Consider the following 21,913-nt stretch of genomic DNA (forward strand, 5'->3'; position numbering starts at 1 on the left):
AAGTGGGCAAGATTCACTGCTTGGTGTAACAGACGGGGTACCTATGCACCAAAAGGCTCTGTACTGGCTAGCTCACTTTGTATTTTTACAAATTGTTGAGAAGTTATCTCTGTTATCTATTAAGGACTACAAGGTTCCTCTCTTTACAGTCTTCCTTGAGTATAGTGTAAATCTAGGCAATGACTGAGATATCTCTTAGCTTGTTTGGTCACTTTGGCCAGTCAATTTAAAATCTACAGTTAAGCCTAGTTGGCATATGACTCCTTATGAATCTTTGTCTGAGGACTCCTTGTATGACTTAATGCTGAAGATGGCATTTTTGCCAGATCATGCCTCCCTGAAACATGTCAGTTAGCACCCTGCTTTGAGGGGGGGAGGTCTCCCAAATTCCAGTCATAGGTCTTCCATTGGTCTTTCTTCTGCCATGGAACTTGCTGTTAATGCTCAAACCCTTGGGAAGCTTGACTCAATTGTGTTCTCCTTCATTATTCCTGCTCACCCATCTTTAATGAGTATCACCTTGGTCCTTTTTCCAGTAAAAGCAATCATATCACACCTTGTTCAGCTCCCTCTAGCCTCTTTATTGTTGGAATTCCCCTGGTGTCAAGGAACATGGTTTCCTACTGTCTTTGCCAGGTTATTTCCAGGCATACTCACATACCTCATATGAAAACCTTCAGCAACTCAAGATATTGGCTCATAAAATCTGTCATCTACGTAGCCTTTAAATTCAACCTGGCAATATACTGATGCCAAAGTACCTTCTTGATGTTTTAACCTTTGTATAGTCAGTCACAGCTCCTTTGAAGTAAGCTATTTGGGGTCAACTGTCAGGGTGGGCAAAGTCTTAAAGGTTAGGAAGAGTCAAGTTCATTCATATCTTGTGTATCCAGCACCTATGGGAGGAGTGGCTACCCAGCCACTCCCGGAGTAAGTCTTCATTTATTGCTACAATGACCAGATGACATAGGTTGAACACATTTGCTTTAAAAATTCTATTTAGCCTAGGAGAGATGGACTTCTGATCTTATAGTCTTCCTTTCTCTCCATTTTGTCTCTTTCTACCTGTTTTTGTCCTTCTTCCTAAATACATATTTAGGCATTTTATGATTAACCCTTAAACGCCGAGCCTCTATTTACAAAAGTGTCTGTCGTATGCCGACGCGGTTTGAGAGTTAGCGCCAAAGCGGAAAGTTTTTTTCAAAAAATCACAGCACGCTTAGTTTTTAAGATTAAGAGTTCATTTTTGGCTCCTTTTTTTTTGTCATTGCCTGAAGTTTAGTATGCAACCATAAGAAATGAAAAAAACATCATTATCATATATAAATATTGGAATATATGACAGCGTGAAAAAAAATTTCATATATAATCGTAAATAAATCGCGCTGTGAGCAAAACAGTCAAAGCTAATGAGTTAATTTTTTTTTGTTGTATTGTACACTAAATTGCGATGATTTTGGTATACAGGTTGACCATCACTAATCCGGCAATCAGTAGTCCAGAACAATCAGTAATCCGGCACAAATTTCGGCTACAGAAATTTCTGTTTCAGCACTAATTTTCAAATTTCCCGGGTCGCTGCGCTAACTCGCTCGCTGGCCGCTTCGATTTGGTGGCGCAGTGTGCTGCCTCAACAAACTGGAGGTGTTTGTAAACACAGGCATGCTTTTGCTGTTCCATTTTTTACATTTATTATTGTCTTTTGTCCTACGCTATGGTACATCGTATAGGCTACATATACGGTGGCCTTGCCTACATTATACTAAACTCTATTCACATATTAACAGTATTATACAAACATCAGCATAATGAATGTGCATCTTTTTCATGGATCTTTTAAAAAGTTATGCTTTACTACATCGTATCCAATTGCGTATATTCTCATATTGCTTTTTTATTATAAATTGCGATCAATGTTTTGTTTTTGGAATCGATAACGCGGTGTTTATTTCGCCGCATTTAACTCAGTTCAGAGAGCTTTTCTTGCTTCTAGTAAGCGTATATGAATAGATACTTTTTTTATTTGGGACAAGGATATTTTTCGTTACACGAAATGTTTTTAAATCGAAATATAACTTAAATACATTTCGTTGTGAAATTAATTTAGCTATTTTTTTCGTTAATATGTGACGTTTGCGGGAATCGCGGCTGGCCATTTTGGGGGCATGTTTGTTTTGTGTAAGAAAAGGATCAAGATTCTGTTCGCTATTTTCTCTTGATTTCATCATAATACGAGCTTTACGTATTTATCTTTTATCGGCGTGAAAACAGCAGTAATTTGTATTCTTTCATGCCCAGTAGTTTTGATTAAAATACATTCTCTCCAATTTTATTTACGGTCAAGTTTCATCCATGTTGCCGATGCACGATAATCTATAGTCACTAGCAGCTTGAACATTGCTTCCTCAGCTTCAGCTACAAATTGCAGCATAAAGTTACTGCAGCAGTATATTTCCTTGCCGATCTTTTCTCCAAAGCGAATGAGACTATAGTGTAAAAAATATATCAGTCCTATTGAACTGTACTTAACGTCATTTGTAACATAACTACAGTAATTGTTTAACCGTATGATGGTTGAATTACAAGCATAACAGTTGTTATCCGGGACGATTATTAGCAAAACAACAGTTTCCTGTTCAGTTGTTTATGGCGGTACGCATTTACGCAAGAGTATAACGTTACTAACAATACTTTTATCATTCTCTTTTACCTTTTTAACTAGCAGATGGAATAAAGAGATGGAGGAAAAGAAGTTCGTCTCTCTCGCTGCCTGCGCCTGTGCAAGATCTAAAAATATTTCCTAAATATTTTCGTATCGGTATTAATTGCTAACCCCATCGTAAACTCAAAATATCGTAAGTTGAATTATCGTAACTCGAGCACTACATGTATTTGATAATTGTCTTTTCTTTATTAACCCTTAAACGCCTACTGGACGTATCATACGTCGACTAAAATTGTCTGTTGGGTGCCGAGCGGACGTACCGTACGTCGACTACAAAAAATTTCAACCTTCGGTCAACTTTGACTCGACCGAAATGGTCGAAAAACGCAATTGTAAGCTAAAACTCTTACATTCTAGTAATATTCAATCATGTACCTTCATTTTGCAACAAATTGGAAGTCTCTAGCACAATATTTCGATTTATGGTGAATTTTTGAAAAAACTTTTTCTTAAGCCCGCTGTAACTCGGCCGAAAATTTCAGAAATTCTTTCGTCATTTTGTCGTAATTTTTCACTGTTCTATATTAGCCGTTGCATAAAGTTTTATATATGAAAATGTGCGCAATTTCATGTACAATACAACAGAAAATAACTCATGGTTGTAGCTTTTATCAGTTTTGAAATATTTTCATATAAATCACGATAACTGCCAAAATTTCAACCTTCGGTCAACTTTGACTCGACCGAAATGGTAAAAAAACGCAATTGTAAGCTAAAACTCTTACATTCTAGTAATACTAATCATTTACCTTCATTTTGCAACCAATTGGAAGTCTCTAGCACAATATTTCGATTTATGGTGAATTTTTGAAAAAACATTTTCCTTACGTCCGCGCCAGAAATTCTTTCGTCACGTTGTCGTAATGTTTGCACTGTTTTATATTAGTCGTTACATAAAGTTTTATATATGGAAATGTGCGCAATTTCATGTAGAATACAACAGAAAATAACTGAGGGTTGTAGCTTTTATCAGTTTTGAAATATTTTCATATAAATCACGATAACTGCCAAAATTTCAAGCTTCGGTCAAAATTAACTCGATCGAAATGCTAAAAAAACGCAATTATAAGCTAAAACTCTTACATTCTAGTAATATTCAATCATGTACCTTCATTTTGCAACAAACTGGAAGCCTCTAGCACAATATTTCGATTTATGGTGAATTTCTGAAAAAAAAACATTTTCCTTACGTCTGCGCGCGGTAACTCGGCCAAACATCTCAGAAATTCTTTTGTCATGTTGTCGTAATGTTTGCATCGTTTTACATTAGTCGTTACATAAAGTTTTATATATGAAAAGTAAGTAAGTAAGTATAGCTTAGTTTTACCAGACCACTGAGCTGATTAAAAATGTGCGCAATTTCATGTAGAATACAACAGAAGATAGCTCATGGTTGTAGCTTTTATCAGTTTTGAAATATTTTCACATAAATCACGATAACTGCCAAAATTTCAACCTTCGGTCAACTTTAACTTGACCGAAATGGTCAAAAAACGCAATTGTAAGCTAAAACTCTTACATTGTAGTAATATTCAATCGTTTACCTTCATTTTTCAATAAATTGGAAGTCTCTAGAACAATATTTCGATTTATGGTAATTTTTGAAAAAACAGCGCGGTAACTCGGCCGAACATCTCGGAAATTCTTTCGTCTCATTGTCGTAATATTTGCACCGTTTTATATTAGTCGTTACATAAAGTTTTATATATGAAAATGTGCGCAATTTCATGTACAATACAACAGAAAATAACTCATGGTTGTAGCTTTTATCAGTTTTGAAATATTTTCATATAAATTACGATAAATAGAAAAAATTCGACTTTCGGTCAACTTTAACTCGACCGAAATGGTCGAAAACTGCAATTGTAAGCTAAAACACTTACAGCCTAGTAATATTCAATCAATTAGCTTCATTTTTCAACAAACGGGAAGTCTCTAGCACAATATTTCGATTTATGGTGAATTTTTTAAAAAAACATTTTTTTACGTCCGCTCGTTACGAATTCATGCATCATTTTGTGATAATATTTTCTCTGTGTTGCTTTGATCGTTTTACAATTTGTTATATACCAAAATCATTGCAATTTAGCGTACAAAACAACTAAAAAAAATTAACTCATTAGCTTTAACCGTTGTGCTTACAGTGCGATTTGTATACAATTATATGTTTTTTTTTTTCGCTGTCATATATTCCAATATTTATATATGATAATGATATTTTTTTTCATTTCTGATGGTTGCATACTAAACTTCAGGCAATGACAAAAAAAGGAGCCAAAAATGAACTCTTAATCTTAAAAACTAAGCGTGCAGTGATTTTTTGAAAAAAAGTTTTTTTCCGCTTCGGCGCTAACTCACCGAACGCCGCCGGCATACGGGAGACGTTTTTGTAAATAGAGGCTCGGCGTTTAAGGGTTAACCAACTTGTACTGATTTATGGGATATTTTAATTCTAGGATGAGGTGCTTAGCTACTGGGTTTCATGTATTCTAGTCTAATAAATGGTTAATCTGGCAAAATGGCTAATCCGGCACCCTCTAGGTCCCAATGATGCCGGATTAGTGATGGTCAACCTGTATAACAAATTGTAAAACGATCAAAGCAACAAAGAGAAAATATTATCACAAAAAATGATGCATGAATTCGTAACGGAAGGACATAAAAAAAAGTTTTTTAAAAAATTCACCATAAATCAAAATATTGTGCTAGAGACTTCTCGTTTGTTGCAAAATGAAGGTAAATAATTGAATATTACTAGAATGTAAGAGTTTTAGCTTACAATTGCATTTTTCGACCATTTCGGTCGAGTCAAAGTTGACTGAAGGTTGAAATTTTGGCACTTACTGTGATTTATATGAAAATATATCAAAACTGATAAAAGCTACAACCATGAGTTATTTTTTGTTGTATTTTACATGAAATTGCGCACATTTTCATATATAAAACTTTATGTAACGGCTAATAGAAAACAGTGCAAAAATTACGACAAAGTGACTAAAGAATTTCTGAGATTATAAGAGCCTGACACTGTCTCTTCCAACCACGTGTGTGTTCATGTGTTTATTGTCCATCGGAGTGGCGAGACATTTGGCGTCTTCACAAACAGAAACATACACACAGTTTGATACAGAAGATTCATTAGAACATTATGAGTACATGATTAGAATGCTTGCATGGCAATGCAAGTAGTGGTGATTGTACATACATCAAGACAACAATGGTTAGGGAGAAACAGACGGAAATATTGTATGGTTGAAATTGCGTTCCTTTAGAGAAAGAAAACGAGATGCTCTTGTTGTCTTGTCCACTCCAATGGACGACGAACACACGAACACACAAACACACACGTGTTTGGAAGAGACAGCGTCAGGCTCTTACAAGATTTTCAGCCGAGTTAGCACGGATGTAAGGAAAAAGTTTTTTTCAAAAATTCACCATAAATCGAAATATTGTGCTAGAGACTTCTCATTTGTTGCAAAATGAAGGTAAATGACTGAATATTACTAGAATGTAAGAGTTTTAGCTTACAATTGCATTTTTTTACCATTTTGGTCGAGTCAAATTTGACTGAAGGTTGAAATTTTGGCACATCGTGATTTATATGAAAATATGTCAAAATTGATAAAAGATACAACCATGAGTTATTTTTTGTTGTATTGTACATGAAATTGCACACATTTTCATATATAAAACTTCATGTAACGGCTAATAGAAAACAGTGCAAAAATTACGACAAAGTGACTAAAGAATTTCGGAGATTTTCAGCAGAGTTAGCGCGGACGTAAGGAAAAATTTTTTTTCAAAAATTCACCATAAATCGAAATATTGTGCTAGAGACTTCTCGTTTGTTGCAAAATTAAGATTAATGATTGAATATTACTAGAATGTAAGAGTTTTAGCTTACAATTGCATTTTTCGACCATTTCGGTTGAGTCAAAGTTGACCAAAGGTTGAAATTTTGGCACTTATTGTGATTTATATGAAAATATGTCAAAATTGATAAAAGCTACAACCATGAGTTATTTTTTGTTTTATTCTACATGAAATTGCACACATTTTCATATATAAAACTTTATGTAACGGCCAATATAAAATGGTGCAAAAATTACAACAAAGTGACTAAAGAAATTCTGAGATTTTCAGCAGAGTTAGCGCGCGTGGACGTAAGGAAAAAGTTTTTTTTTTAAATTCACCATAAATCGAAATATTGTGCTAGAGACTTCTCGTTTGCTGTATAATGAAGGTAAATAATTGAATATTACTAGAATGTAAGAGTTTTAGCTTACAACTGCACTTTTCGACCATTTCGGTCGAGTCAAAGTTGACCGAAGGTTGAAATTGTGGCACTTACTGTGATTTATATGAAAATATTTCAAAACTGATAAAAGCTACAACCATGAGTTATTTTTTGTTGTATTCTACATGAAACTGCGCACATTTTCATACATAACACTTTATGTAACGGCTAATAGAAAACAGTGCAAAAATTACGACAATGTGACTAAAGAATTTCTGAGATTGTAAGAGCCTGACACTGTCTCTTCCAACCACGTATATGTTCGTGTGTTCATCGTCCATCGGAGTGGCAAGACATTTGGCGTCTTCACAAACATAAAACATACACACAGTTTGATACAGAAGATTCATTAGAACATTATGAGTACACGATTAGAATGCTTGCATGGCAATGCAAGTAGTGATGATTGTACATACATCAAGACAACAATGGATAGGGAGAAACAGATGGAAATATTGTATGGTTGAAATTGCGTTCCTTTAGAGAAAGAAAACGAGATGCTCTTGTTGTCTTGTCCACTCCGATGGACGACGAACACACACGTGTTTGGAAGAGACGGCGTCAGGCTCTTACAAGATTTTCAGCAGAGTTAGCAAGGATGTAAGGAAAAGGTTTTTTCAAAAATTCACCATAAATCGAAATATTGTGCTAGAGACTTCTCATTTGTTGCAAAATGAAGGTAAATGACTGAATATTACTAGAATGTAAGAGTTTTAGCTTACAATTGCATTTTTTTACCATTTCGGTCGAGTCAAATTTGACCGAAGGTTGAAATTTTGGCACATCGTGATTTATATGAAAATATGTCAAAATTGATAAAAGCTACAACCATGAGTTATTTTTTGTTGTATTCTACATGAAATTGCACACATTTTCATATATAAAACTTTATGTAACGGCTAATAGAAAACAGTGCAAAAATTACGACAAAGTGACTAAAGAATTTCTGAGATTTTCAGCAGAGTTAGCGAGAATGTAAGGAAAAAGTTTTTTCAAAAATTCACCATAAATCGAAATATTGTGCTAGAGATTTCTGGTTTGTTGCAAAATGAAGGTAAATTATTGAATATTATTAGAATGTACGAGTTTTAGCTTACAATTGCATTTTTCGACCATTTCGGTCGAGTCAAAGTTGACCGAAGGTTGAAATTTTGGCACTTATCATGATTTATATGAAAATATGTCAAAATTGATAAAAGCTACAACCATGAGTTAGTTATTTTTTGTTGTATTCTACATGAAATTGTGCACATTTTCATATATAAAACTTTATGTAAAGGCTAATAGAAAACGGTGCAAAAATTACAACAAAGTGACTAAAGAATTTCTGAGACTTTCAGCAGAGTTAGCTGATGCTTTCTTTTGGGATAAGAAAGAAATTCGCGCATGTGCTGCTGGGTCACGCTTGTATACAAAACAACAGCGTGATCCGTGAACTCCCAGCATCCCTCAAGGCGCGTGATTTAAAATTTTTCGCAAACAAGGTCTATAAGTATTTTTCCGCGAATATTTAAAAAAACTTTTTGTAGGCGACGTATTTTACGTCCACTCGCCACCCAACAGACAACTTTTGTCAACGTAAAATACGCCCAGTCAGCGTTAAAGGGTTAAAGGCAATGTTTCTACATTCAAAGCAGGTATTTAATTAATCATTCTCCAAAGTGCTCTCCATTATTCCCTGCACTGTTTGATCTAGAGAAGTGCGTGAAAGAATGAATAACAGGAATGGAAATAATGGAAGCTCCATATGTACATGAAGAGATAGAAGTCTCACACCTATTGGGACGAGTACTCTGAGATGTGAGGCTGAAGATAGGTGGAGATTTGGGGAACTGAAAAATAAGAAAGGCACAAGTGGTGGAATTTCAAAGAGGACTTTTACACTGGACGGAGCTCAAGGTCTGTGCAAGCCTTGGCCTCTGACAAGGAAACTTCATGCTCCTCGTATGTGGTCTGGGCATGAACAGTGGGTTCCTTTTCCTTCATAATCATGACAAGTTGGTGTTACTGCAGAGCAGTTGTACTGAGGTAGGTATTTTATGATTATTGGGTCTGTATTGGAAACATGTTTTATGCTATAAAACATATTTTTTCCTTAAGTATAGTTCTTTGCAATCACCCTCAAAGAGTATTACAGTATAATATGACAAATACTTCTTATATGACACTACTACAAATAACCAGTCAGCACATGTTAAGTGATGAGCTCAATACAAATTATAAGATTTTTTAGATTATTTGGATACTGTATTAAGAATGTAAGAATGGTGCATTACTTACTGTTTCTTTGAAATATTTATAAACTTCATCACTGAACTGCTTCAACAAATAATCAGGTTCAGAATGGTGAATGCATTTCACAAGAGGCTCTGAACAATCCTGAATAGCTGCCATCATGAACTGCAAGAGAATAAGAGTAACACAAGGTAATGCCTGTCATATAAGAAAACATCCAGCAATTAACAAATGGGTAGCAAATTACTAAAAACAATGTAAATCATGTACACTCCCTGTTATACAGTTCTCCTACATAAATTTCTTTAAAAGTGAGTTAAAAAAAAGGGGGGGCAGAATTATACAAATTTACTAATAAAGGCTATAGTATAGGTACCAGAACTGTATGGTATATGAATTTAAAGGCATTATTTTTCCAGACACTGATTGAATTAAAAAGAAGTTGAAAATAATAAGAAAACACTGGCCTTCAACAGAATTCAGTCCCTGGGTGAAGTAGTTTATAAAGAGAGAATATGCAGCCATTCAATGTCAAAAAATTCATCAAACCAACAAGGGTTAATAAAAGACACTGGGTAAAAGAACCTAAGAGAACAAACAAAGCAGTACATGCATAATCAGTGGTGAGCCTTGCATGGCCCACAGTAGTGAAAAAGATTCTTAGCAACATTCCTTTGATGCCACATGCACACTTCTTATTGCTTTTTAATTTTCATCCATTTCCTTTAGTCTCTTCTCACCTAGTCATCTGATTTCTTTGACCTAACTTGGCTGGCAACATTTTCATGACTGAAAATGAAATGCATTGGATAAGGCTTGTACGTCTTGAAATTTCACCCAGTGGACATATTACAAGAATTCATAATGATAATCAATAGGTTTTGACGTAGGAAAAACCTATTTTTGGTAGTCGCTGTTGAGTCCTCAAGGAGTTACCTTCCATGGTCTGCCAGAGCTCCATGGTGACCAAACTAATATCAAAGAATTCTCTTCTAGTTGGTCTTTTGGCCAGGTATTGTGTCGTAATGATTAACATTATAAGACTGGAACAAGGGAAGGACGATATTTTTTCCTCCATTGTCTCAGATTTCAAAGGTTTTGAGCAAACTTCTAACCTTCAGAGGAATAGTGTACTTAATACCCCCAGATTGGCCAAACAGGCATTGGTTCATATTACCTCAACAACGAACAGAAAGATCAATTCCACTCGTCCGCTGTTCTGTCCCAGACAGGAGGGAAATTCTCTCCTTTCTAAGCCGAGACCCTCGCGTATAGAATTTTTAAAAATATCTACAGTATCGTGATACTTACTCACTCAACATTGCTAGGTACCTAGTGCAAAAATTACGGACTTCTATCCAGCATTACCAGTCCATATGGAAGATATGGTTAGATTATATCCATACTGAGAGCCCAGTTGAGATTTCTATAGAAACTTTATTTTTCTTATATACCCTTTTGAAGACAAATACCTTGTGGTTACAACAGTCATGGCATACAAGCCTGCATTAATGGAACCCTTGCTTTATGGATTCAGGATTGACTCCAGTATAGAAGTTGTCACTTCCCTTCTGCGGTCTTTTGCTCTACAAAGGCCCACTCCCGAAAGGCTTCCAATTTCTTGGTCCCTGAACAAGGTGCTTGACTTCTATCAACCCCTCAATTCAGTGGACCCAATACAACCACAACGCACAGGCTACAAAAGGTGATCTTCTTGATTGCATTAGCATCAGGAGCTCGTACAGTATTAGTGAACTGGGCTCTCTCAGATGGGGACGATGCATCACGCAAATACCTGACCATCAATTATTATTGTCCCCTGGCCCATCATTCCTGGCCAAGAATATGGATCCTTTCAAAAGGAAATCCATTCTTATAAGAAAATTCAATTTAGCAGACAAGACATTATGCCCAGTTCAAGCACTTAAGGTTTACCTAGAAGTCACGGCAAACACCCCAGAAGGTCCTATTTTCCTACACCCTAACACAAACTAACCACTCTCCCTACAAAGACTGAGAATGATTGTAGTGTTTTCTCATTAAAAAGGGAAATCCACACTCCTTCCATAGGTCACATGATGTTAGGAAAGTATGTCTTTGGCCTTCTTCAGAAATGTCTCTTTCAAAGAAGTCTCCAAATGTATAGGGTGGTCACCAGTTAAATCATTGTCACATGTTTGAACAAATATGACTACACTGTGTATCAGTAGGTGGCATAGTTAGTCTTAACCCCTAGGTGCTGTGGCAGAAAACCAGGGGTCATACTGACGGTGAGTATGCTAACTATCGCTGGGAGATGGCTGATAGTACTACAACAAAACCCAGTATGCTTAGGTAAGCCACTGTAGAACTACATCCTAAAATGTAAGTTCGTACATAGTTTCTTGTTCCTTGGTATCAAAACCTGAAAAGTATTTGGAATAAAGAATGGGACTTGAAATCTGTTGCTTGACCTTGGACCGGAAATGTTATTTCCTTTGGGGTGTTGGGATTAAAAAGAGAGCTTAAGCTTTTTTCGTCACCTGTCAATTTCTTTTGTAAAGCTCCTTGAGGACGAAACAGCGACTACACTGTCAAAAAACAGGTTTTGACGTAGGAAAAACCTATTTTTGGTAGTCGCTGTTGAGTCGTCAGTCGTCTATGGCCTTCACAGTGACAATGGTTCTGTTTGCTGTCCCGAGAAAGAAACAAGTACAAGCACCACAGCACAAAAAAAATTCCTAGCATTTTTCGGGCAAAAAACTGCACCAGTAGCATACGTATGCATTCAGAAGGTATTGTTCACAAAACAAAAATAATAGTGCAAGGGAACAACAGCACAGAGTAAAAACAGAATATAATAGACATTTGCTGTGTATTATGGCCAACAGAACAATGGGTAGCGTCAGCTGGGTGAGAACAGGCATCCCCTCACCCCATCCCCACCTGGGCATCACCTTTGTGAGTACATGGCCAGTCTGCATGCATGGGAAGATACTCCTTGTATGAAAGGCAGAGCTTTTGTATCCCAATAGGAACAAATATTGAATATTCCTTCAACTATTCACTCCCTTTTCCCACTTGAGGAGCTCAGTTTGTCAAAAAGGGACAGAAGACCATTATAGCTTTCTTCCTTTCAAGAAAATGACCTGTTTAAATGAGAAATTTAGGTATATCATCAATGACAGAAAGTCATAAAAATTCCCAAGTACATGACACAAAGTTGGATCCCTTTCAAAAATACCATCTGTATTTTTAAATACAGTATATATTAAAAAAAACACTACTTACATGAATATGATGCACATGATCTAAGTTCTGAATGAAGTTTTCAAAGTAGGTGGGCAAAATTACCCGATGGTGATAGAGTAATGAACAATTCGTAGCATCTTTCACACGGGTCTGAACTTCACAGGCTAAGTCCAAGCGCCTCAAAAGAATAAGCAATGTTGAAATATCTTCTTCCTGAAAACAATAAAGAATAAGTAATGTTGAAATATCTTCTCCCTGAAAATAACAATAATGTAGCATCAAATAATATAGCCTAGACACATGAAAAATTAGCTCTTTTATCTGCAACCTTCCTCGATTATTATTATTATTAAAGTAGTTTAACCAGACCACTAAGCTGACTTTCAGCTCTCATAGGGCTGGCCCAAAGGATCTGATTAAAATACTAGGTCCAGGCCTGAAGTCAAGCGCTAGGACCCAATAGATCATTCCGTATAATGATGAATGAATTAAGATGAAATTAAAAACTGCACAGGGGCATATCCTCTCATACTGAAACACATACATACAATAAATACATTTACTCAGATTTCCTTACATACATATTAAAATGGTATATTAAAATTCAGAATATAAATTAAGCAAAATTTAAAAATTTTTCCCTTTTTTTTAAATTCAACAAATGTTAAAAGGGTTTTCGTGCTTTTATTATTTACTCATTTTTATACTTTATTAATTAAATTACAGTTCTTCAAGAACATCAAAATTGGAATGACTGAAAACATAAAAGATTCTGACAAAATTTCTTTCATTGATTTATTTCTAAAAGTAGACATTCGTTGTTGGTCATACTTTGGACATTCACATAACACATGTCTGACTGTTATTATTACTCTGCAATCTGAGCACTCAGGAGCTGGGCCATGTGGGTTGGTCATTAAGTGCCCATGCGTCAGACGAGTATGGCCTATTCTGAGACATGTTAAAATTACTTGTGCGTGTCTCTCTCCCTGATATGATGAACTCCAGTTTTTAACATTAAGTTTTATTTCTTTCAATTTATTACTTTCAGGTTCTTCATCCCATATATATTGCCATTTATTTATGATAACCATTTTTATATGTTACATAATCAGTAAAAGGGATATTCACATTTGATCTTGCCATGTGAGTTGCTGCTTTAGCTGCTTTGTCTGCATCTTCATTTCCTTTGATTCCTACATGGGCAGGGATCCAACATATTTCTACATTTTTTCCATTATTATATAATTTATGGAGATATAATTTAGTTTGTTGTAGGGGAGAGCGGTGATGGTTCGGACATTTTTTTATTTCTCTCTAGAAGTCAGAGTTTAAGGAGCAGTGATATCCTTGGCATGTCAATGTGTAGCCTCATCATCCTACATTTACCAGTAAATGTAGCAAGTCGTATACTTTACTATACTTGAAGCTATTTATCTTCAAATACAAGTTTCCAAAATGTCCGAATCATCCCTACCCAAGGTGATGATTCGGACAAGAGCATGGGATGATTCGGACAATTATTATAATTGACATTTACCTTCAAGTCAGATGATAAATGAAACAGAAATACCATACGAAGTGTTTTATTGAAATAATCATAATCAACTTAAAAGATTATTCTCTCCCTTAGTGAATGGCAGACAGAAAATCTATGATGTTTGCTGAGAATAAATGTTATAGTTGTCTTAAAGAATATTGTAACCTTCAAAACAAACACTAAACTTGAAATATCCTTGCCACCAAATTCTTAACTGACCAAAATCTACTTGAAATTATTCTCTCCATGAGTAAAAACCAAACATAAATCGTAACTCAAATACTTGAAATTTGTTGTGCCTAAATGTTAAAGTTGGCCTAACGAATATTGTATCCTGCAAAAGAAAAGCAAAATTTGAAATACCCCTGCTTTCTTTTAATACTCTGCTGAACTGGGTTTGGAAGCACTCCAGTTACTGCCTCTTTACCAATAGCTGCTTCATCCTCAATTTCTGGAAATTTAAAACTATTAGCAGCAAATTTCTGTGGTGTTCTTAAACAAGAAACCTGGAATTCATCACCCTCGTCTAAATTGCTGATTAATTTGCCTACATAATAGACTTTGCTACCTTTTACTGGATCTATCCCAACAAGAACAAAATCTCCCTCCTCTGGGACTTTATCAATAAAACCCACTTCTTTTTCTTCTATCTCCTCTGAGGTGTCAGAAGAATTATTGTTAAGATTGGCTGTCAAGAGATCTTCAAGATGATGAAGGTCTTCATCACTGGTCTGGGCCTCTGTATCTTAACTTTTTTGTATTTTTCTTGCTTTTTAATGTTCTTGAGGTATTTCATGTGAGGTTGTTGTGCTTTTAGGCGGTGTAGTTGGCTTTGGCCTATCAGTCACAAAAGCCCTGGCAAAGTGACTTTCTTGAAAAACATCAGTGTAATATAGGTGAATGCCAATGGAATGGAATCCAGATTTGATATTCACATTTTAATTTGTAATTTGGGGGTTCTATGATGGGTTTATGAAGTGCTTTATAAGGTAAAGGTAATGAGGGGTTAATGAATGCATATACACAAAATATAACTTAAATAATGTTAGTGAAAATCTTTTGTTTCTTTGTTGGAATTCATAATTAGTAAAGGTTTCCTAGGAGGGATGATTCGGACACGTCCGAATCATCCCAACCCTAGAATGTCCGAATCATCCCCCACATGTCATAACCATTTGATGACACCCTCAACTTCAAACCCTTGCAGATTACAGGCGGGTAATAGCTACAACATCTTCGTCATATAGTACAAATTCACACCCAAAACTCATAATCGGCTCCCTTATCATATTCACTACACCAAAGCTTATGATTCAAACGCAAAAAATTACATAGGAAATGAGAAAAACCACAAAAATTACCCTCAATCCTAAAGTAAACGACCCTTCGCAACCAAAGTCCATGTGTCAATGGCGAACAAACTCTCGTGATTTCACGTGATTTCTCAGAGCTGAGGGCCCCTTACATTTTCCAGGAAATGTACTGTCCGGACCATCCCACTGTCCGAATCATCACCGCTCTCCCCTACTATATTATTTTTTTATTTGTAACTTTGAATGGCTTCTATAGCACTTCTTGAGTCACTGAAAATCACAAAATTATTGAATGATGATTCTTTAATTATTTTTATAGATGATGCAATTCCATACAATTCTGCTGTAAATACCAAAGCATTATTAGGAAGAGAAAACTGATAAGTTTTTTCTTGGGACACTGCAGCATATCCTATTCCATGTTCTGATTTAGATCCGCCTGTATATATTGTGTAATGTGGACCTTTTTGGCTTATGTGTTCTATTGTATGTTGTCTATGGTGTTCTGGTGTATATGAATTACTTTTTGATAAATACTTGAGGTGTGTGCAAATTCTAATTTTATTCATTGTCCAGGGAGGAGGTGATTTTGCTATTAAAGGCACTTGTATATTTATATTCAGCGACTCAAACAATCTTCTAGCTCTAATTGGGAAAGGTGGTGGATGGTTATCTATAAATACATCTCTTAATTCAAATAATTTTTTGGTTGGAGAATCACTTATCTGAATTCTTAAAGCACTTTTCATTGTTACTAGTTCTCTATGGAGAGACAAAGGCAGTTCACCACATTCAACTTGTAACGATGATTTTGGTGATGATCTAAAGGCTCCTGAGCATATTCTAAGGCCTTCAATATGAACAGGGTCTAACATTTTCAGCACTGCGTCAGATGCTGAGCCATATACTTCGCTTTCATAATCAATGATGGACAGAACTGTTGCTTTATATAGTACAGTAAGGGTATGTCTATCGGCTCCCAAAGTAGTGTTTGATAGTTTTCTAATTAGACTTAATGCTCTTTTACTTTTAGATTTTGCTTATGTAATGTGGGCTCTCCAGTTCAAGTGAGTATCAAATACTAATCCCAAAAATTTAGCTGTTTGGCAAATTGGTATACTATGGTTTCTGATTTTTAAATCTATTTCTTCACCTTTTTTCCTCTTTTTATTTTTATAGAACATGATTGCTTGAGTTTTATCTATGGAAAATTTAAAGCCTACAGATGAGGCCCATTCATCTATTTTTACTATGCTTTTATTAACAATTCATTCTGCATGTTTTATTCGGGATGCTGAATAATATATGGCAAAATCATCCATGTATAGTTACTTTTAATGCCAATGGGTAGATTTTTACTGATATCATTAATTGCTAAAGTAAACAGTGTGCCACTAAGGACGCTTCCTTGTGGAACACCATTTTCAAGTGGAAATGTTCTAGACAGATCATCATCAATTCTCACCTGAAAACTGCCATTTGTCAAAAAGTTCTGTATAAACCTAGGTAAGTGTTTTGTAAAGTTTTTAATATAGCATACCTCCATGTAGTATCGTATGCTTTTTCAGTGTCAAAAAAGACAGCTACAGTAATTTGTTTTCGTTCAAAACCTCTACGTATATGGTCTTCTAAGTTACAGAGAGAATCCAATGTAGATCTGTTACACTGTGAACCAAACTTAGTGGGAGTCAAAATTTTATTTTCTCGAATGTGTCATGTTAGTCGAGCATTTACCTTTTTGCAGCTTATTAAAGAAATTGGTCTGTAACTATTTACATTACTGGGATCCTTTCCAGGTTTGGGGATAGGAATTATTATAGCTTTACGCCATCCATCTGGAAATAAATTTCGAAGCCATAAACGATTACGCCATCCATCTGGAAATAAATTTCGAAGCCATAAATGATTATAAAACTCTAATAAGTATGACTTTGCCAAAGTTGCTAAATGGCAGATCATCTCAAAACAAATAGCCAACTCCAGGAGCAGATTTATTGCTGTTCCAGAGAGCATATTTCAACTCTGACATACTAAATTTTCTATTATAATATATATCTTCTATTGTTTCAAAATTTATTGCTATTAATTCTATTTTATTTTTTTTTTGTGCAGAAGTGTTCATCTAAATTCTTATCACTACTTACATTTGCTAAATTTTCTCCCATTATATTACTTATTTCTTTAACATGGGTACCATTTATTTTCCCGAATTTTTCCCATATTTTTTGTATGGGAGTATTATTAGAGAGATCTGATGTGTATTTCCTCCATGAAAAGATTCTTCCTTGAATTACTTCTTTTTTAAATTTTGCAGATATTTTGTTGTATACAGGTTTTAATGTATCAATTTCTAGTAATAATACAGTCATTTTTTGTAAAGTTCTTTCTAATATCAGTAATTTTTTATTAATTTTATTGAACTTTCTATTCAAATTATCTAATCATCTCCCTATTGAGTGTTTTATATTTATTAATTCTGTTAACTCATCAGACCACTTGGGAACTTTGTGTTTTGTTGGATGGGGTTTTGAATTTGGTATTGCTCTACCAGCAGCATTTTTAATGAAATCAACAAGAAATTTATTAGTTTATTATGGTCTTTTAAATATTCAAATGGTGGGATATTTTCAAATGGTGGGATATTTCTAGTGTGCATTTCATATCGCTCCCAATCTGCTTTATAAATGTTATAGTGAGGGACATGTTTTGCAGGATTATTTTGCAATCAGGAAATTAATATTGGGAAATGATCACTGGTGTGCAAGTCATCAATTGTATTCCAATCAATCAATCCAATCTGTCAACTATACTTATTGTACATAAAGTTAAGTCTACTGAGGAAAATGTTCCATGTGCTTTTGAAAAATATGTGCTAACTTCGTCATCATTTATACAGCACATGTTGTTTGAATCCATGAACTCTTCTATTTTACTTCCTGCTCTATTTGAGTCTGTACAATTACAGTCCCACACTGGGTTGTGGGCATTAAAATCACCTACTATTAACGTAGGTTCCTTGGCATTATTAAGTAATTCTTTAAGTTTGTCAAAGTCATAATTTTTACTGGGTTGGTTGTATAAATTATAAATTACATAATTATAATTTTTTATTCGTATTCTAATACTCGATATCTGCAGATCAGTAAAGTTTACAGGTACATTGTCATAACATACTTTGTTATGTACATATATTGCAGTACCTAAATTTCCTTCTTCCTCTCTGGATGAAGATGCTAAGGTATTTTACCTATTGTTGATATTGTTTTGTTGACATGTTGTAAACATAATATCATAGGTTCGTATTCTTTTAGTAATAGTTGCACTTGTCCTAGGTGTAATCTGGTCTGCAGACCATTTACGTTCCATTGTATAATATAGCTATTGAAAATATTTTATTATAGCGGTTGAGTTTTACTCTCTTTTTTGTATTATCAATTTGGATTTTTTTCTAATAATTTACTTATGACATTCATTGGTTTTTCTTTATAATATACTAAGTGCTCGACACACATGCAACCTTTTTCATGGGTACTCAATTCTGTGGCTTCTTTTTTCTATATTTCATAAAGTTTCTTATAATGTTTGTTAAACCATCTTTGTTATATTTTTGTTATTGTTGCACAATGCAATGAAACAATCATTACATCATAAAGAGTTGTCACGTATATTTCTTTCTTTATTTGTTCTTGTTGTACCAATTATTGGTGGCGGAGTAATCCCTTCTCCTTTGACATATTCATTATTGTCTAAGGTCTTCCACTTCTTTGGTATTTTGGATATCTGCATCCATTGGTTTTACTATTATTTTAGGAGATAATGGTATATTCTTAACTTGTTTTTGTTTTTGTTCTTTCTTCATATCTTTTATCTTTGATGTGACCAATGTTTCTCTAGCAATTGTTGGTTTCTTTGATTTGGGTGATGTTCTTTCCAATGGCCCTTTTTTATCTTCAATTTCCAGTCTATCAGGTCCCTCCTCTATTACTTCCGTAGTAGCCTCCTCCTGTGTTCCTATTTGCATTAATATTTCAAATGAATTTGATAAAATGTTATCCATATCATTTGTACCTGTTTCTTTATTCTTTACCATTGTAATTTTTTTCCTTGGGCATTAATTTCTTCTTGTGATTTACTTTTCTGTGCTTCATTACTTCTATTTCTATGTATTTTTGTTTCCTTATTGGTTCCTGTTATTGAAGAATATGTATGTTTCTTAGATGGATCTTGCATTCCTCTGACTTTTAATTCCAACTTAGCCTCTTTGATAGACATCCCTGTTCGTTCTTGTAATATTTTCAATTCTGTATTGTATATGTAGTACACACACTCCTTGGACCTTGCATGATGATCCTGTCCACAGTTTACACGTTTTGGCTCATTACATTTCCATTGTGTGGCATGTTCGTCAGATCCACAATAAGCACATTCAGTTTTTCTTCGTGTGTCCATATTTACTAGAATTGTAGTGGCTTGGGAACATAAGGTCTCAGTTCTCTATTTTGGCCCAAAATTTTTATTTTTTGAGGTAAATCTTGACCCTCAAATTTTATTTTTGCAATCCTAATACTTTGTTATTCTGTTTACTTGGTATGATATATACCTCACAATCTTGGACTTTGGTATAACTCATTTTAAGAGAGTCCAACAGCATATTTTTATCAACCGGCTCGTCATTATTTTCAGGAAGTACAATAGTACCCTGGATGCTATTCATAGTATCATGCTTATTTACTTGTACATTTACATTGTCAATACTTTTTATTGAAAGATAGTCTTCAGACTGGTTTTTTGTTGTGGTTTCTATAAGCCACGTCCTAACATTTCTGTCATTGAGTGTCTTTTTAATAAGAAATTTTCCAACTTTAGGGCTGAGATTTGATGTTCTGTTTCCATGGTTAGAAACCTTGACCAACTTTCACTCCCAAAGAGGGAGTCAAAGTGAGTCAAAGTTGGGCCAAGACGATATTTACTTCTTTTTGATTTGTTGTGCACTGGAGCATAAGGTTCCAGTGTGATTACATTTGGATTCTTTTTTGTTTTTTCCAAAGAAAGGTTGTTACAGGAGGTTCCAGCGGTCGTCATCTGTGTCGAGTCACTACCATCAAAGGGCCCAGGGGTACTCGAATCTTTATTTTCACTTGTCATAAAGATTTGCGGGAGGAAAAAAAAAAATAACCTGAAAACCTTAAAAAGATATCAGCTTTTCAAGGAGTTTTAGTCTTCCACCAATGGCACAAGTGAAAACTGACTCCCAAATGTCCACTCCCTACCCTACCTCAAAGGGGATGGCACAACATGATTAGAGTGGCCCGAGTGTAAGCCAAACCAGCTTGCTAGGACTGAGAGTATTACAAGAACCAGACCCCCCTGGGATCCGTGGTCCAGCCCTAACAAATAGTTCCGCCTTTGAGCTACCAATCTGGTAACTTTTGGGTCGGAACATTATCGGGTAGTTGATGGTCCTACCACAGTTCTCACTATTTAGCTTCAGATATAAACTCATTCCCAGCTATGATATCTTTTCCTATTTATCAGGTCCAATAAATTTTATTAAAAGTGGAAAATTCCACAAATTTAATCCAAAATAATATATGATGGTATATGAGACTCTTGGACTCGAACCCAGAAACAAATTCCTGGGGTTCAAGAGTCCCCTCAACCATGTCAAGGTGGTCTCATGTCGAGGGGGCGACCTTCCTCGAGGATCCAGTACCTGATCAGGAGACTCACTTCACTCAAATAGTATTTTCCTCATAAAATTCATTACTTACAATTATTAGTTTCTGTGGTCTCAGAATCTTCACTCCATCTTCAAAAGATAGGAAAAAATGTCAGTCAGCATTTTACATACATATATATATGAACTGGGCATAATAAATTGATTTTCTTATATATATATATATATATATTCTTGGCCAGGAATGATATATAATATATATATATATATATATATATATATATATATATATATATATATATATATATATATGTGTGTGTATGTATGTATGTGTGTATGTATATATGTACGTATGTATATATATATATAGACATATTTATATATATATATACACACATATATATGTATATATATATTTAAAGGACACATATATGCATTTCATAGCTTCAATGCTTTAAGATGTTATCGTGGAAAGTTCAAAGTGCAGATGGTACTGATGGAAGTTGTCAGTTGCAAAATCTTTGTATTCAGCAAATAGTTTAATTCCTCAGCTCTTTGCGTGAGAAGCTCAGCAATATTGGGGATCAGGTGATCTCCGAAGCGCTATGTATATTCGTGAGTACGTGCGTTACTTTGATCTAGATTATGCCAAAATCTGCCCTAAAAGTGAGTTTGATCGTTCATTAACGTGATAGAACTGCAGTTATCCAGTCATAACTTTGAAGTCGCTCCAGGCTTTGAAAATCGGCAGATAAGGTAGAGTCTCAAATCTCTGTTTTTATGGGAGAAAATTGAACTTGTGATTTTTACCATGACTTTCTGATCATTATGAACTTATGAACTGGTGTGGAAATTTAATATGAATATTCATACCTCTTTATATTATTATTTTGTT

General features: G+C 34.8%; 1 protein-coding gene across 2 annotated transcripts in view; it reads right to left on the bottom strand.

The window, feature by feature from the left end:
- Positions 1-21,913, bottom strand: part of SWIP (strumpellin and WASH-interacting protein) — a 944,327-nt gene that overhangs the window by 492,357 nt on the left and 430,057 nt on the right. For both annotated transcript variants that reach the window (XM_067099922.1, XM_067099923.1), the window contains 2 exons: positions 12,528-12,701; positions 9,303-9,422 (listed from right to left, as the gene is read on the bottom strand). In XM_067099922.1, coding sequence (XP_066956023.1) covers positions 9,303-9,422; positions 12,528-12,701 — 294 coding nt within the window. The remainder of the gene's footprint in view (positions 1-9,302; positions 9,423-12,527; positions 12,702-21,913) is intronic.

The sequence above is a fragment of the Macrobrachium rosenbergii genome, chromosome 56, assembly GCF_040412425.1.
Source record: "Macrobrachium rosenbergii isolate ZJJX-2024 chromosome 56, ASM4041242v1, whole genome shotgun sequence".
NCBI lineage: Eukaryota > Metazoa > Arthropoda > Malacostraca > Decapoda > Palaemonidae > Macrobrachium > Macrobrachium rosenbergii.